Consider the following 17,164-nt stretch of genomic DNA (forward strand, 5'->3'; position numbering starts at 1 on the left):
ATTCTTTGTAGCATATGTTATCGCCTATACCAATGTAGGGCTGTCAGGGATCTTATAAGGCCATGCACATGTCATTTTTGCTTTGATTGATAAGACTTGCAAGAAAGTTATACATTGAACCATAGCAAGACAAATACTTCATATTTGATCATAGATACAAACTAAAAGGAAAAGATTGGGGCAGTAGAGACACAAGAACAAGGCACTAAGTTGGGAAGGGTCACTCCCTCATAGGCAAGAGAGAACTATTGGCTCCTATGGTCTTTTGAGCATTCAGGAAACAACACAATTGACAGCACTCAAGCCATGAAAGTATTTCAGGGAGTAAAAGAATGAGTAAAAAGTTTCTAGTTGTAATCAAGCACTCATTGCTTACTTTGAACATGAGTATTATTGGGTAGGATCTAAAACTAAGGTTGCTAGGAACTTTTAACCCACTTACATAAGTTAATTAAGAGTTAGCTCACATTTCAAGAAGAACGTAGGTATTTTATGACTCGTCACACATATCTTCACACCCACCATAGACAAATAAATGTATCTCTTCAATTGACAGTCACCTTAAGTGCAATCGCATTCCGTGTATCCACAAGCATAGTGGTTTGCCATACTCGTGATCATCTTTGTTTGCTGGTATGGTAAACCTTCAAGAACACATCATATTGTAGCTCACACACGAGCTGACTAATGGCACACCTACCATTAGTTCCAACTATTAATAACCCACAACATGGCACATGTTCCTTCATACCAATCTAATTCACTAGAGACACATCACACACTATCCTGACTCCTAACATAAGATTACATCAGTCACCAACATCAACCCCACAAAAACTTCTTAGTATGACATCTCATACATACAGCAAACCATACTACTCAAGACATAATATACACTAAAGCGCATCCTTTACTTGCACTACAAATAAGAGATTGCAACACCACTTCTCTGAAGTTGCAAATTGGCAGGTGCTGACATCGAAAATGACAAAGCAGCAATGTCATGTGACAAACCAAAAATTGTAATTTAAGATACCAGTTCTGCTTGACCTGATCAGCTCCCCAACTTTACATTCTAGCACCTACATAGCTTGTGAGACTTTAATACTGCGTAAATGCATAAATTTCCAGATGGGAATGTCTTGACGACCTTTTAAAACAGCTCAAAAAACTGCACTGAAGCCATTAGATGCTCTCTGTTCATTATCCCTGCCAACTGGTGGTAACAAGCTTCAAGTCCTTTTTTTTTTAGTGTACTTCCACCTAGCTTTACTGCTCTTGATTAATGATGGATATTATGAAAGACTTTTCCTGCAGATCCCCTTTCATTTACAGCAGAATTTGTTCGCTTAAAATAGCCACTTATTATCACTCACTATGCACATATTTTGATTTTTCAGCAAGAGAAGAAAATCCTCGTAAAGTCCCATCAGCAAATGAGATCATGAAGCTTGAAAACAGGGTACAAATAACAAATGTATATGAACACAAGGAGTAGACCATCTCCCCAGCTGACCACTCTAAAACTACAAACAAGTGGTGGTTGTAAACAGGAAGAGGGAAAAAACATCAGACCAGTAAGCGGCAGATTGCAACGATGACACGATCCATCTTTCCAGTAATTTTAGAAACCAGACTGTGAAGTCACTTACACGAGCAACTTTATCTGCATCAATGACAGGTACACCCAATTCTTGAAATTCTGTCGAAACTGTACTTTTCCCAGATGCAATTCCTCCAGTCAACCCCACAATCCGCATATTCTTCAACCAATACTAGAATGCTGATCAAATATATGAAAACCAGTTGTTTAGAGGTCCAACAATCTCAATCGCTTTACAAATGATCTTGTGAGAACACAATACTAATTATAATCCAGCACACTTTTTTTTCAAGCAAAGAGAATTTTATCAGTAGATACCTCAGTCAACCAGACCAACTTAAAATACAATTCCAGCACTGTATGATGAAAAGTGGAAAACACAAAGTCTCCTGTGAGTAACTCGAAATTTTTTTTTAAAGTCTAAGGCTAAAAATCTGGATATTTGTGATCCCAAATTAGATATGTGAGACTCACAATCCTAATGCACGACTCGAGAAGAAAAAAGAACCCAAGAAAGGTGGAAGAGATCCTCAAATATTTATTACAGCAGTAAAATAGAGATATGGGCAATTATCAGCTCCACAAGCCCGAGCTCTGTCTAGCACTTTGATTCCATGAAGTCGCCTAACTGTCCTATCTAGGATAGCTCTTCACTTTGTCTCAATCCGCCTCGACCAATCTTCACTTCAATCAAGAAACAAACACTCCTGCTCGCCTTAAGCTCGCACCCACTGCAGTTTGCAGGTAGACTTACTTGCTGCTCCTCACAATTCAGCACAAGAAGAAGAAGAAGAAGAAGAAGAAGAAGATGTGACAGCTGAACACCACCAGGATGATCACCACAATGCCCAATATGATTGACAAATTGAAAACCAAGAGTGGCTTTAAATAGCCCAAAAATCTTCAAATAAATTACAAAATGTAGCGCAAACTTTAAAAATGATTATAAAGTTGACCAAAACATTAAAACCCACTTTTTGACCATTAAAATGACCATCTAGGGCCATCATAAATGTCCAAAACTTTGGTCAATCATGTACCCAACAGTCTAAGAACATTTCTAACAAGGTTCTGACTCTTTCTATTGCCAAAAAGTGTTTGTTTTGTCAAAGAAAATCCTGCCATGTCACAAGTGCACTATAATGCGTGAATCCAAATGCCAGGAGGTGCCAGAGTCTCTATTGACCCAAGTGTGTAGTAGTGGGCAATAGATGTGTGTGTCTATGTGTGTGTGTGACAAAGAGGGGGGGGGGGGGGGAGGGGGGGGGCGCGGGGGGAGGGAGAGAGAGAGAGAGAGAGAGAGAGAGAAAGAAAGAAAGAAAGTTATATTAGCGTCTACGAAAGGCCAACAATGTCTGGGAAACTTTCCAGGTCCTAGTAAAGCTACCATCTAATGCTATGACAAACTAATTGAGTAGGTACAAAATGGTATATAGGCTAGGTACAATTCATATGTGTTCCAAGTATGGTGTGGAACTGCTCATGGAGGTTGGTCATCCTAAAATGTCCTGCGTGGGTCTATCTAACATCGAGAGGCTGAACCGACAGTGCAGGGCCCTCCGATGGCAGCACTGTATCCCTTGTATCCTCGACATGTGCCTCCTACAGGGGCCGAGACGAGAGAAAGAGAGAGAGAGAATTTAAACATTGCAAAAAAAATAGAGAATTGACGCAAAATGTTACTCAATCACAAATGAAAGCCAATATACTAATAAATGAATGAAAGTACAATGCTTTAAAGACCACAATGAATAATGCCACACTTAATGTGCTCGGAGTCAAAAAAATGCCTCTTTATAGATAAACCTAGCCCTAAAATGGCTTCGTCGTTATGAGGAACCCTAACCCTAGTGACATGTGTCCTAGATGAGTAGGGAAAGTATCTATCTTAAATGACCAACTCTATGGTATGGGCGAACTAATTAGCTTGTTCCTATTCCTCTTAATGGTCTACTTGAATCTTATCAAGGTTTTGCAACTCCCTTAAGGTTAGTAACTATGGGAAACCAAGCTACCTATACCTTTGACCAGCTTGTATCTCTATTGTTAAAGGAAGATAATTATAGTATTCCATAGATTCTTTCCAACAAGTACATGTCACATCATGTAAGCCCACACAAGATAATTGGTGCCATCATGTTTGTCATCCATGCCAAAGCATGCTCAATAAATCATTATTATCGTTGGCCATTGAAGGAATTCAGCAAGATAATACGCCTGAAATAAATAGAGAGAGAGAATATAAACCCTTGAGAGAGACTAGTGCCTGACCATTGAGACACTAACTGGCTGGCCACTTATTGAAGTCATATAAGATAGAAGCAATAACTTTTCTCTCGCTGTTTGAAGGAAAGAGAAAGAAAAAGCATGCTGAAATTATAAATTCAAATGAATATAATATTACCCAATGTTGACAACAAGCAATGAGATTCTAAAGTTAGTAATTGAAAGCTGGAAATTCCCTAAAAAGAGTGGACATGCAGGCCAATCTCAATGTGAATGTGCAATCCCCTTTAGATCTGTTGTAATTTCTTCAATTCTGTGGCTATTTTGATAACATGGCTTCCAATTTATGGGAGCGCTTCTCTTGAGATGGCTAAGAAACCCTAAATTCTGCAGAAATTATTGTTTGTGACAGTAAATGCTCTGCTGTCCTCTTCAATTCTGCTGTGAATCACTGAGAATTTGTTAAAGGAGAGAAAAGACTAGTAGAGGAGAGAAATTTGTCAGTTTTGGAGCTGAGAATCAGCCCATCTGCCGTTGCTTGTCAACAGAGGCTGAAATCTGCACTTGCTTGCTTTCAGGTCACTTGCTGTCCTTTACCCTGTGGGGGCTGTTGCCTGCTGCTTGGGCGCCAGGTTGCTTGCTGTTAGGCTGCACATAAATGGCTGAAAACTCCATCAGCAGCAGTCAGTTGGCTAACGCCCATCCTCGAACAGCGGCTTTCAAGAGTGCCATCATCTCTACTGTTGACAACCATCCAACATCTAGGTTGACACCGAAACTGTCATGCCTATCCTAGAACCATCCTCTTAGCTGCCTGACCAGTTGCTGCATTTCCTCTATGCCATATCATCACTCAAAAAGCGAGACACGGCTTTCCAAATGTCACCGCATCACCAATTGGTTGCCACGTTTCCTCTATGCCACCTCATCACTCAATAAGGGAGATGGTGCTTTACAAATGTTGCCACATCACCAACTGGTTGTTGATCTCCTCTCGAGCTGTCACATCCCGAATTGCCACATTGCTGCCGCCTCAACCAGCTGTGCTCTTTTGGACTTGCGTCACCACCTTGCACACTTGAGCTATCCACTTGTTTGATCACCATTTCATCTAGCTAGCTGCCTTGGTCTCCACCCTCACGTTTGTTGCATTGTCTACACGGCTGCCATGGCATCCTTGACCACCTTGACCTACCATGTCAAGCGACGTCTTGCCACCTTGGTCCTTCACAAACCTAGCGACCTACCTTTTGTTGAGCTAAAACACGCTTTTCAGCTGATTAGCATTCTTAAACAGCCCCAAAACACACTTAATTAATGAAAAACCCTAAAAAGGGGAGCGGTTCGAGAGAGTTTCAGTGGTCCCCCAAAAACCCTAATTCTTTGGGGCACCCTTTAACATCTAGAAATAGACAGGCTGCCCCCATTCAGCCTTATTGCCATCTGTGCAGGTTTCACACCCTTCAGTGCAAATTTCAGCCATCAGTCTGCCTCTACGTGGCTGTCTAGCCTTCGAAATTACTGCCACCTCTCCATCAGCCCTTACAGTGCCCTGGCGCCTTCCTCCAGATTGTCGCCCACCACTGTTTGGCCCCCTCCTCTAAGCTACGTTTGGCATCTTCTAGCCATCACTAGCATCTTCATCAAATCCAGTTGCTTGCGTTTGGAGTCTCTTCTCTAGGCGACATGTGCTAGTGCTCCTCATCCAGGCAACATCCACAGTTTGCGTTTACACTCATCTGGGGGCCTCCTTCCATCTCCACAACTTCTCCTACTTATGTTTGGTGCTCCAGGCCCTTCTGGCATCATCATTTTGTAGACTACACACTCCGACTAGTGATCACAGACTTGGGATTCGTCTCGGTGGACGTCACTCTCCAACACACTACTTTGCCCTTGAGTATCTGTACACTCTTATATTCATTTGCAGTATCCATTCACTTTAGAGTTGTGTTCTTATTTCCCTTCTTCTGTTTGTGTTTAAGTTTATGTGTTTGAGTTTTGAGTTTTGGTGTTTAGGGTTTGAGTTTTGAGTTTTGCATTCACGGTTTGAGTTTTTCTTTCTATGTCTGTGTATGTCTCTTCGTGTTTCTGTCATGGTCGTACACTTTGTGTTTCCTCAGTGCAAACCCTAGCAATTTTCTTCACACCTTTGACTTCTTAAACTCAAAAAGCCCCTGGTCTCACGTCCACCCTTGAGCACAAATTTAGTGCAAATTGGGAGTTCTCATCAAAACCACCCATTTGGCTCCAATTTGAAGAAAAGCTTGGGGTTTTGCATTAATTACTAGAAATTCTTTCACTAAATTGCATGTGCCCACCAAATTTGGTTCCAATTCCTTGGCAAATTTGGGGCTTTTGATGGTTTTGGCCAGATTCATCTAAATTTAGGTCCAACTAGCATTAAGGGCAATATTGAGCATCATACCGCTAAAGTTTCTACAAAAATTCTTTCAATTTCTTTGCAATTTGTTGGCAAAACTTAGGGGCATTGCAGATCTTGCTCGAATCCATCTCATTCAAGGCTTGATTCAACATCTGGTGTGCAATTGGCCGACATTCGCATAAAAGGTCCCCATAATTTCTGCAATTTCATCTTCAATTAGCTCAAATAATTAGGGCTTTTGCCCAATTTCATTTTCTCAGTATCCAAATGGCCCCTCCTCACATTGTCTTCGCGCTTCTTCACCTTTTGGCTGCCAAAACTTGGGGCTTTTTCCTCAAATCTTCTTCTTTGCTTGTTGGGCATCGAAGATTTTCTTTTTGGGCATATTCATGCTGATTTTCCTCACCATTGGAGACAAATTACATCTTTCGCGCATACTTATTGGATGATTTTTGTTTGCACCTATCACACAATTTGTGCCAGAATTATGCAAAGTTAAGGGGGGAGGTTTCAATCCTAATGCTATTGGTCATTTGCTAGGGTCTGAGGACTCCAAATTTGTAGAGAGATCAGTCTACATCTCAATGTACTACAGATTTGAGCAAAACAAGTTAAAGAAATACACAATTTGCCAGCATGGCTATACCTAGTGGACCTTCTGGTTATATTCTAGCGCCTCAGCCAACAATTGAGCAAGGATATCAAGTTCCAATGCCTTCTCCTTCGGCACCTTAAGGAAAACCCATGCCTATCTCTACCTACCCATCTCACACTCCTTACTCTCTTATAGGACACTTCAAAGTTCTCACTCCGTATTTGCCAAGAATGCATTCACTCATAGACTCGTTTCAACGGGTCTAACTACACTACTTGGTCCAAATTGATGAGGCATGTCCTTGATTCACAAAACTTGTGGGACATGGTGTAGGGGTTGGAACCCCAACCAAAGCTCCTCCAAACTTTGTCTACTCTTGGAAAGCCTAAAATGCTTCAACTATAGGAGAATTCCACTCATAATTACAGCACTTTGACCTTGCATCTAAGCAGTGCCAATGCTTCGACTATGAGCTCCAAGAGTTCAAAATTACTAAACACGATTATCTTAAGGTCAAGTTAGTAGAATATTGGCAATTACTCTTGCTAAGTTTGTCACTATAGGGCTTGCTAAGTCTCTTAATGACTAGGTCACATTGTTAGTGAACAAGCTTCCACATAAAAATTTTAACTTTGTTAACTAGGTCATCTCATAGACTACCATGCCTACATGTTATGAGTTTGAATGTTAGCTACTATGTTATACTTGACTGTTTGATCTCTTTCAAAAAACACACACTCTCTCTCACCCAAGAGGAGAGACTTGTTTCCACTTATCAGAAGGGAAAGAAAGGCAAAGGCAAGAATGGTCAAAACTCAAATTCAAATACCCATAGTGAGTCATAAGGAAACACCGGGTCTTTACTCAAACCGGGATGATAGAATGTGCCCAAGACAAAGACACATTGCAAACACTATCAAAAGGTTGTCCACTTTCATAATGAGTCTCATTCAAAGGCTAAAGGCGCACAAGCTAGAAAGAACATGCCCATAGGCCCCTGCCCCACGATCACACAATAAAAACCCACAATGGAGGTAGGGTTTGCGAGCACATCTCTGAGTTCTCATTTGCAATGTTCTTGTGTTTTCTCTTTCCTTTCTCTTCTGTGTTGTGTTCAGCAATTTATTTCATGCTCAAGAAATGAAATTTGTATACCAAGCACAAGACAATCATGTACAATAGTGAGTCACTGGTTGTGCAGGCATTGGCACCAACTCCCTCTCTCCAATAGGATTTGCACAATAATCTACAAGTGATGAATGAATGAACTATGGAGGAGAGCCCGAATATATAGGACAAAATAATGCAAATAAAATGATCAAGTCAGCCAACGTTTAATGCTAGTTAGTCAGCAATATATCCTCAAATGATCACCATAATGACAAATAAAATATGCCTAAATAACATAGTAATGTCTATCCCACAAAGGCACATTCCAAACTCACTCAAGAGCTAACACCCTCTCTCAAATCATGGGTGATCTGATACAATACAATGATACAAAGAAATTGAGTCAACATAATCCATACAACAAAGACTACCAGAATAGGACCATGGATACCAAGGCGATGGGTAATCAAGCCACCACCAAGGTGCCGCAAAGAGAACCTAACTGTCGATGCCGATCATAGCATCTCCTGAAAAATAGAGAAGAACCATAACAACTCTCTGTGTCTGTCAACAATGCCTCACAGTAGCATACATGATCACCCTATCAAAAATGCTTTTAAGCATACACAAACATTGATTTTCTACCTTTGGCCAAGACCGCCAGAGTGTCCCCTCATGTGAGCTCAAACTAGGAGCCACACCCGCTCTCTTTCAAGTAATAGCCCCTCATGAACTTGGAAATCAAACCCAACTCCAAGATTTCAAAACTTGCCAAACTTTGGTCAATTAGTCAAGGAAGTCTCTCTTTGGAACATGTGCACTTGTATGCCTGTATAGATGAGGCTCACCTACCCCACCTCACCATCCTCTCACTCTCCCTCTCTAGCACTGGAGAGTCATGAGAGATGATTGCATCACTTACACTTTCCAAGCCCTTCCTATGATCTAAAGAAGATGACCCCTTCCGCACCTTGGAAGTGGCCATGGCTGGAGGATATGAGTAAGAGTCAAAGGAGGTGGATGACTCCGCAAAGGATTCCGTATCCTGATTCTTCTTCTTCTTCTCCTTCTCCTTCCCTAGAGGTGCTAACTCTTTGCAATCCTTTCACAAATGTCCCTTCTTACCACATTGATAAGATTAGGCCTTCGACTTCTTCTTCCTATCACCCCTCTCTGAAGTTGTAAATGCCTCATTGGAGCCACCATACTAAGATAGAAGCCTCCCTTGTAACCACAAAGACACCTCATGCTCAAGCAACATTGAGGAGATATATGTAAAGCTCACTCGTATCGCCCATCAAACTCCAAAGGAAGCTTATACAGCACAATCTCCACAAGATGAGCCTTTGGAAGGGCAGACTGCATGTGACAAAGCTAATCCTGTCCTTGTGTAACACGACGCAAAAATGATCGAATAGTATCCTTCGATTCGAACTTCATCTGTTGAAGTTGTCCATAGAGGGTTACTACACACATAGTCAAGGGGGTCTCGTATAATATCTGAAGCTTCACCCATATCGCTGCAGCAATCCTACAAGAGGTAACCGTCAAAAGAACCTCTTTAGAGATATAGTGAAGAATAGTAAAATATGTACAAGCATCGTCAAAATCACATGTGAGCACAACTTCCTCATGGTTGCCTCATCGAAATCAGCTAGAAGAAGAGTGGGGTACCTAGGAGGCTTAATAGCTCCAAAAACAACATTCCATAACCGCTTCTACACAAACCATGCTTTCATAACAGCACTCCATGTTAGGCAATCAAGGGCATGAATTTTGTCATCAATAGAACAATAGGGGGGAACCATTTGGAGAGGATAGGAAGAGAAAATAAAGAAAAGAAGAGGAGAGAGAGAGTACAGCCAAAGCACAACACAAATTGCATTATACAAAGTTTACTGGCAATGTTGAGAATAATGGATCACAAAATTTGCAAAAACCGGAAAGAATCAACCAAGATAAGATGGATAGAGGATGAAAATCCTATTGCCCAGCCTTCAAGAGCCCAAGAGGCCGCACACACAAATGCCACAAGGAGTAAACTCAAACAAACAAGCATCTTTAAGTTCTCCTTTGCAATGTTCTTGTGTTTTCTCTTTCCTTTCTCTTCTATGTTGTGTTCACGAGTTCATTTCAGCATTCTTTTATGCTTTCCATTGTTGCATCTGTTGGAAGCAATAGGGACGCAACGCGAGCAAGAGTGAACGAGTGAGTGTGACGACTTGAGAGAGTGTGAGCAAAGTGGAAGTATGAGACGATAAGAGTGTACCAACAATATGTTGGTACACAAAGAATAAAATGTATTTATACTTAGGGCACATAAAGGGTGCGTTCACATGTACAATGTGCGTGTACTATACACGGAGGTTACCGGGCCTTTATATCCCATTTATATCCCAACAACCTCCCACTTAAAGGTCCGATATAAACCTCTAGCTAACCAACTCCCACTAGTCGAATGCGATGCTCGTGTTGAGCTTTGCTTAGACTTTTAGTGAGAACATCTGTAAGGTTATCTTGTGTTTTAATTTGCATGAGCAATGTCTGGACGAGTAGCAACCATAGCATACATAAGAGAGCCACAAGCTAATTCATAAGGAACTCCCTTCATAGCATTTGCTTCCATGTCATCTTTCAGGCTGTTGGCTTTGCTAAGCTTGAGATAAGGAGGTAAGGGTACCCCAAAAGGCTTAGCTTCAGCCATGTTAAATTCGTTCAGTACCTTTCCAATCTACTTTTCTTGAGATAAAAACAACAATTTTTGCATTCTATCTCTACGAATCCTCATGCCCAAAATATGCTCTGCATTCCCCAAATCATTTCAGCTGATTTTTGAGAGCATCCAAGCTAGTCTTTCTTTTCCCAGCTAGTAATATATCATCCACATACAAAACAAGTATGATGGGGCTGCCATCTGTATCCTTTTTCATGTACAAGCAATGATTTGCATGGCTGCATATAAACTCATGAGATAGCATAAAAGTATCAAACTTTTTGTACCACTGCCGTGGTGCTTGCTTCAGTACATACAGGCTGCGTTTTAGCTTACACACCATGTGCTGTTTTCCAAGAACTACAAAGCCCTCGAGTTGTTTCATGTAGATTTCCTCATCAATGTCACCATGCAAGAAAGCTGTTTTTACATCCATTTGATACCGCTCTAAATCCAAAACAGCAATAAGCAAAAAGCACACGTAAAGTGGTCATCTTCACAACAGTTGAGAAGACCTCTTGGAAGTCAATCCTTCCTTTTGTGCAGAACATTTGGCAACTAGAGCAGTTGCAAATGTGAACCGCGGTTTTGAGTGCCTCTCCCAAAAATGCATGAGGGAGATTAGCAGTGGATAGCATGCACCGCACACTTTCACATAAAGTCTTGTTATATCTTTCAACCAACCCATTTGAAGAAGGGCTGTAAGGGGCTGTAAGCTCCCTCTTAATACCATGTAAGTCACAAAATGACTTGAATTCAGTCGATGTGAACTCACCCCCATTATCAATTCTCAAGCATTTCAGCTTTCTACCTGTCTAAGTGGTCACAAATGCTTGAAAAGTTTTAAAAACAGCAAACACTTCGCTTTTCTTTTTCAGCAAGTACACCCAAATCTTCTTGGAACAATCAAAAAATAAAGGAGATAAAATATGCAGCACCACCCAATGATTTCACAAGCATACTACATACATCAGAATGAATGCACTAAGTCCAAGACATTAGACTTACGAGAGACACCAGAATATTATTTGCTTTCCAAACAGACAGTCATTACAAAAATCAAGTTTAGAGCCTTTTCCATCAACCCTCTTCATAGAGGTAAGGACATCAAGTCCTTTTTGGCTCATATGGCCTAATCTCTTATGCTTTAACTCCAAGTGGCTTCAAATTTCAGCAACTGCAAGAAACTTGCCATTCAAGGCTTTACAGTGTAAACAATATAATGTGCCCTTCTTGGTTCCTTTTGCAATCAGCATGGAACCCTTTTTTACTTTCCACAAACCACCACCAAACAATGTGGTGTAGCCATGCAAGTCAAGCTGTCCAACATATAGTAAACTCTTTTTACTGCCAGGACCATATTTGACATCTTTCAACACAAGCTCTTGACCATTGTCTAAAGACAAGTGTACGGTGCCAATCCCACCAATGCTGCAAGCATGGTTATTTCCAACGTACACCTTTCCATAACTGCCTGCATTGAACATAGCAAAACACTCCAAGCAAGGAGTTACATGGAAAGAGGCACCAGAGTCTACAATCCAAGTCTGAGTGACACCATCATCGACTAACAAGAGTGCATCAATCACATCAACCTTGGTAATCTCCACATCCTGCATGTGACATACAAGGGCATCATAATCAACTGCACATAATACATCAGCCTCTGTATATGAAAGCTCTTCTATGACCACGCTAGAGGCCACATCGTCCTTCACTTTGCCTTTGGTTGTCTCCGATGCATCTGTCTTTTCTTCTTCCTCCTTTTTATCTCCTACATTTTTCTTTCTCTCTTGTTCCTTCTTATAATACCTGCAATCAGGTTTCTTGTGGCCCTTCCCACCACAGTGATAGCAAGTAATGTCACTCTTATCATTTCCTTTGCTCTTGCTCCTATTTCTCTGCCCTGCAGTTGCATTTTTCTTTTCAGCCCTGCCTCTTACATTATAAGTTGAGTTGCTGCCTTCTCCACTAGACATACGTCTAATTTCTTCATGCAAGATAGAACCCCTCACCCCATCATATGAGAGATTGGGGTTATTGCTGAGTGAAAACACCAAGGTTTCCCATAAGTCCGGCAGTGTCATGATCAAAAAGATCCCCCTCAACTTATCATCAAAGTCCAAGTTTGCATCTTTGAGCTGATTTAGAATCCCTGTAAATGCACTCAATTGCTCAACTGTAAGCTTTGACTCATCCAGTCGCATATTCACCAACTTGCATATTAAATGCACCTGATTAACAGGTGTGGTGATCTCATAAGTAGTTTTCAGCTTCTCCCATATTGCATAACCTGTGTCTAAACCCTTAATGTCTGTCAAAATGTCATCAGTGACACCCATCTTTATGTAAGCCACAACCTTTTTATTCACTTTGGCCCAATCTGCATCAGAAATTAGTGCGGTTTTATCTTCCTGCAAATCATCCTCACAATCCTTTAGGAACAAAATGCCCTACATACGGTCTTTCCGAAGGTCAAAGACATGACCATCAAACCGTTTGATCTCCATCAAACTCTTGATGTCTAAACTAGAAGAAGTTTCAGCCATTTTATCACGAACACAATAGTAAATGCACTACACAATAGTAAATGCACTAATCTGCAAAAGCACAAGCTTAACAAGCAAAATGCACTGCTGTTCTTTCTCAACCAGAAGTAAATCTCTGCTGTTTGTACATTAACCAACCACTGCACGAGCAAAAGATGCAGAAATTTACCAAATTCTGCACAAATCCCCAAAATTTCAAGTCCAAAATTACATGAATGTCAGTCAATCTGACCTAGCTGAGTAAAGCTTTGCCAATACATGAAAAGCCCCAAATTTCTAGAATCCAATGTCAGGAAATTTTACCCAAAAATGCAAAGTTCAACAAAATTGGCAAAATCTCCAATTCAATTGCGGTCACCGCTTGCGATGTCTGCAATTTCTGACTCAAAAGTCATTGACAGGCATGAATTATGTCAAATCTGGAAAAAGCCCTAAATTTCTAACTCGAATCCTCACAAATCTGTGATATGTGCTTCTGGCGTGTGAACTCCCATCAATGGCAAATGGTAATGAGAAGATTAGAGAAAATTTTGATTTTTAAAACCAAAGAAACTAACGGGCGGGGGCGGGGGCATGGGGGGATCTGTTGACCCTTCAAGCAGGTCGCGTGGCCTGGGTCGTGTGGCCTATCTGCCGATGACTCGACGATTGGCCGTCACAGTCCGCTCGCGTCAGTTGCTACCTGGCCCCTTCCACATGCCACTGCCCGTTTTGCCCACGACCAACACGCTTGGTTGCTTCGCCTGCACCCGTGATCTTCTGCCGTCGTGCCCGCGTGCGCCCTGCAGGTCGTCGCAACTACCTACATCGTGTGCCTGCTGGCACTACCTGTTTCATGCTACGACTCTGTTGACTGTGCCTGTTGTCCCGTTGAACAATCAACTGCAGCAAAACTACAAGCCTAGCAATCGTCACCTAAATCTTGGGAAGCGTGCAAAGTCTTGGCCCTGATATCAGTTGTTGGAAGCGATAGGGACGCAACTCGAGCAGGAGTGAATGAGTGAGTGTGACGATTTGAGAGAGTGTGAGCAGAGTGGAAGTACGAGACGATAAGAGTGTACCACCAATATGTTGGTACACAAAGAATAAAATGTATTTATACTTAGGGCACGTAAAGGGTGCATTAACAAGTACAATGTGCGTATACTATACACAGAGGTTACTGGGCCTTTATATCCCATTTATATCCCAACAGCATCCACTTCTAACAATGGAGATCTCAAAATCACACTGCCACTGGTTTGTCATCACAACCTACTCCATTCTCAACTCCAGAGTGCATGTCAAACTAGTCTACATGACCTTCAATCAACTTTTTTCCTCAAGTCCACCTTGTCTCCATAGAGATATTAGAGGTTGAGAGCTCGATCCACATTCGCCCACTGATGATACAACCATAGAGGCCTACCCTACACAACTTTGTGACTCTACAACTACTTGGATTGTGGGCAATAGAGCTACTTATCATGTGTCCCTACTTGATGACCCATTCTGAGCCCTTGCAGTCGAGAATGTCAAATGCACGAATAACTCCTCAACCAAGTCCAAAGTCTTGGTCACGTCAAGTTTGATATTGACAAACACCCTTGATAAGCGAAAAATGCATTAGCTTGACTTAAACAACCCAAAAACATGCATAATTAATGAAAAAACCTTTTATTTCAAAAAGAAACACGACCGTAAAGAGTTATTGCGTCCCACATGCAAAACCCTAATTTGGGTGCCTTAAACTTTCTCTAAATAGGCATGCAGGCCACCACTCTTCCTCGATCTCGTTTTTGCAAATTTTAGGTCTTTCAACTTGCTGCCCACACCTAGACGCGGAGGATATCGTGGTCCAAGCTGGCCATTGCTGTCTACAACAAACTAGTACCTGTCTCCAGCCTACCACACACTGTTCGGAGCTTATTTCAGCCTACTAATTGCCGCTGCTAGCTTCCCCATTGTCGCCTACCTGCCACGTTATCAACCAGCCTGCATTTGCTATCTAGTGCTGCTGCCTACATTGTTTTCTCTCTCCTCAACTATCACCTTCTCTTAAAGGCTGTCGCCCAGCCCTTGCTTGCTGCTTTTGGCAATTTTCTCTCTCCTTAAGCTATCGCCCAACCTAAACAAGCTGCGTTTTGCTGTTTTCTCTCTCCTCACCCACGTTTGTAGTCTTTCTCTCTCCTCACCTCCGTTTTTAGTCTTTCTCCCTCTTGAACTACCATCTGCATCAAATCTAGCCTTCCTTGGCTACATTTACTGGTGGTCGACATCGAGGGGCTGCCTTGCTGCGTTTCAAGATCCGTTCGGAGTACAATACACTCTCCAGCTCATTGCCCCTACCCTAATCCTCGAGATATAAGAGTTTGTGGTACAGTATTCACTCTCTGCACAATGTGCTTGTTGCATGAGCATTCTATATTCAGCACCCGTTCATTTCATTATTATTTGTGTACATTGTCTCTGAGTTACCCGAGCCTTAACTGTGTTCTACGTTATCAGTTTGTGCTTTGTCGTACAATTGGTATTGTGTTTTTGTATTTAGAGCATCTTGTCACAACCCTAATCTCGCTTAGTTGGATGATGTTTACTATGTCCCCTAGCTTGGGGTAAATCTCTTTTCCGTCTAGCAACTTTGCCATTTGGAGTTTTTTACAGCAACCGCAATTGAGGTACTTGATGCCAAGACTCGTTTAGCAACTACTCATGGCAAGACACATGTTAATGGTCTCTATATGATGGTACATTTTCCCCTCCAATTGACTTCTAAGGGCTCTGAATTCCATCGGCTTCACCCTAGCTATTACTAGGGAGCCTACAAACGATGACCATTACTAGTACTTTTACTTTAGACACCTTGGATATATCTCTCTTTACGAGTTGTCATGTTGTCTAATTGTTAAAGGTTTTCCATACCTAGAACTAGCCAAGGACATCTATAAAGCTTATCAAATGGGTAAACAACATCCCACACATATCCTCAACAAGCCACACATAGAGCTAACATGTAAATACCCCAAACAACATAGCATGCTCAACATCCACACATATTTCAAGAAATAGAGAGAACAAATACTAAACAATTGCTACCAGTTTAGTCAAATAATAAGTGAGTTTCGGTATATACCATTGTGGGCTAGGTATTGTAGATATTTTGGGGTATTTTTGTTGTCATCTTTCTAATAGTTTTATCCATTTGTTGCTACCCAACTCGTGCGTGATGCTAGCCAACCAATCTTTTTATGGCATTATTTTATGCCTATTTATTTGGAGCTCCCTCCTCCTTAGGTTATTCATCACTTCCAAATTCCCAATGCACATCCTATTGGAGAGAGCAAGCCGGTGGCAATGCCCACGCAACCAATGACTCACTACTATTCACCGTTATCTCATGTTTGATATATGGATTCCATTTCTCAAGTATATCTTTGAGTTCTCTCTTTGCAGGGTTTATTTGTTCTTCTATTCTCTCTTTTCTCTTGTATTGTGCAGTCTATCATAGAAATCTCCTACGCTTCCATCGCTACATCCACTTCTGACATGGTATCAAATGTCTATGTTTGGGCTTTAGGTGTTGTTTTCTGCTGTGAACAGTCTGCCATCACACCTATGTGCTGCTGATCAGTCTCCTACTGTCTGAGCCCAAGCACCCTCTTCCTACTGCAAATCAGCCTGATTTTCTGCCTCTGAAGTCAGTGTTTTTTTATTTTCTGCATTAATTTAATGTCGATGCCTGTAATTCATGCTTGTTTGTCTGCATTTTCAGCATTTAAGGCTTGTGTAGACTGCAAAATGTTTTCAGCCTTCAAATATTGTTTTCTGGCTATTTTTACCTTGATTATCTTAGAATTTGCCATCGTTTACTGATCAGCTTCTGTTTACACTGCATGTGAACTCAATATCCATGCAGTCCTGGCTATAATCTCTCTCTATTCTTTATCTTCTCTTCCTATCCTCTCCAAATGGTTCCTCCCTGCTGTTCTACTAAAGACAAACT

The 17,164-nt window shown here is 41.4% G+C and overlaps 1 protein-coding gene across 6 annotated transcripts in view; it reads right to left on the bottom strand.

Annotated features, from left to right (window-relative positions):
* The window catches only part of LOC148029834 (dephospho-CoA kinase-like), a 48,755-nt gene extending 34,509 nt beyond the window's left edge, over positions 1-14,246 (bottom strand). Inside the window, exons 1-2 of one of the 6 annotated variants that reach the window (XM_087686143.1) lie at positions 13,740-14,211; positions 1,653-1,783 (exon numbers count right to left, since the gene is read on the bottom strand). In XM_087686143.1, the coding sequence (XP_087542269.1) occupies positions 1,653-1,760 (108 nt within the window). In that variant the 5' untranslated portion in view covers positions 1,761-1,783; positions 13,740-14,211. Of the gene's footprint in view, positions 1-560; positions 1,503-1,575; positions 1,784-2,148; positions 2,586-13,485; positions 13,680-13,739 lie in introns of those variants that run through there. The other 5 variants (XM_087686144.1, XM_087686146.1, XM_087686145.1 and 2 more) reach the window with 5 other exon arrangements.
* Positions 14,247-17,164: the final 2,918 nt, after the last annotated feature.

Source organism: Lygodium microphyllum, chromosome 10 (genome assembly GCF_053477565.2).
Source record: "Lygodium microphyllum isolate KBCC chromosome 10, Lygodium_microphyllum_v1.1.10, whole genome shotgun sequence".
NCBI lineage: Eukaryota > Viridiplantae > Streptophyta > Polypodiopsida > Schizaeales > Lygodiaceae > Lygodium > Lygodium microphyllum.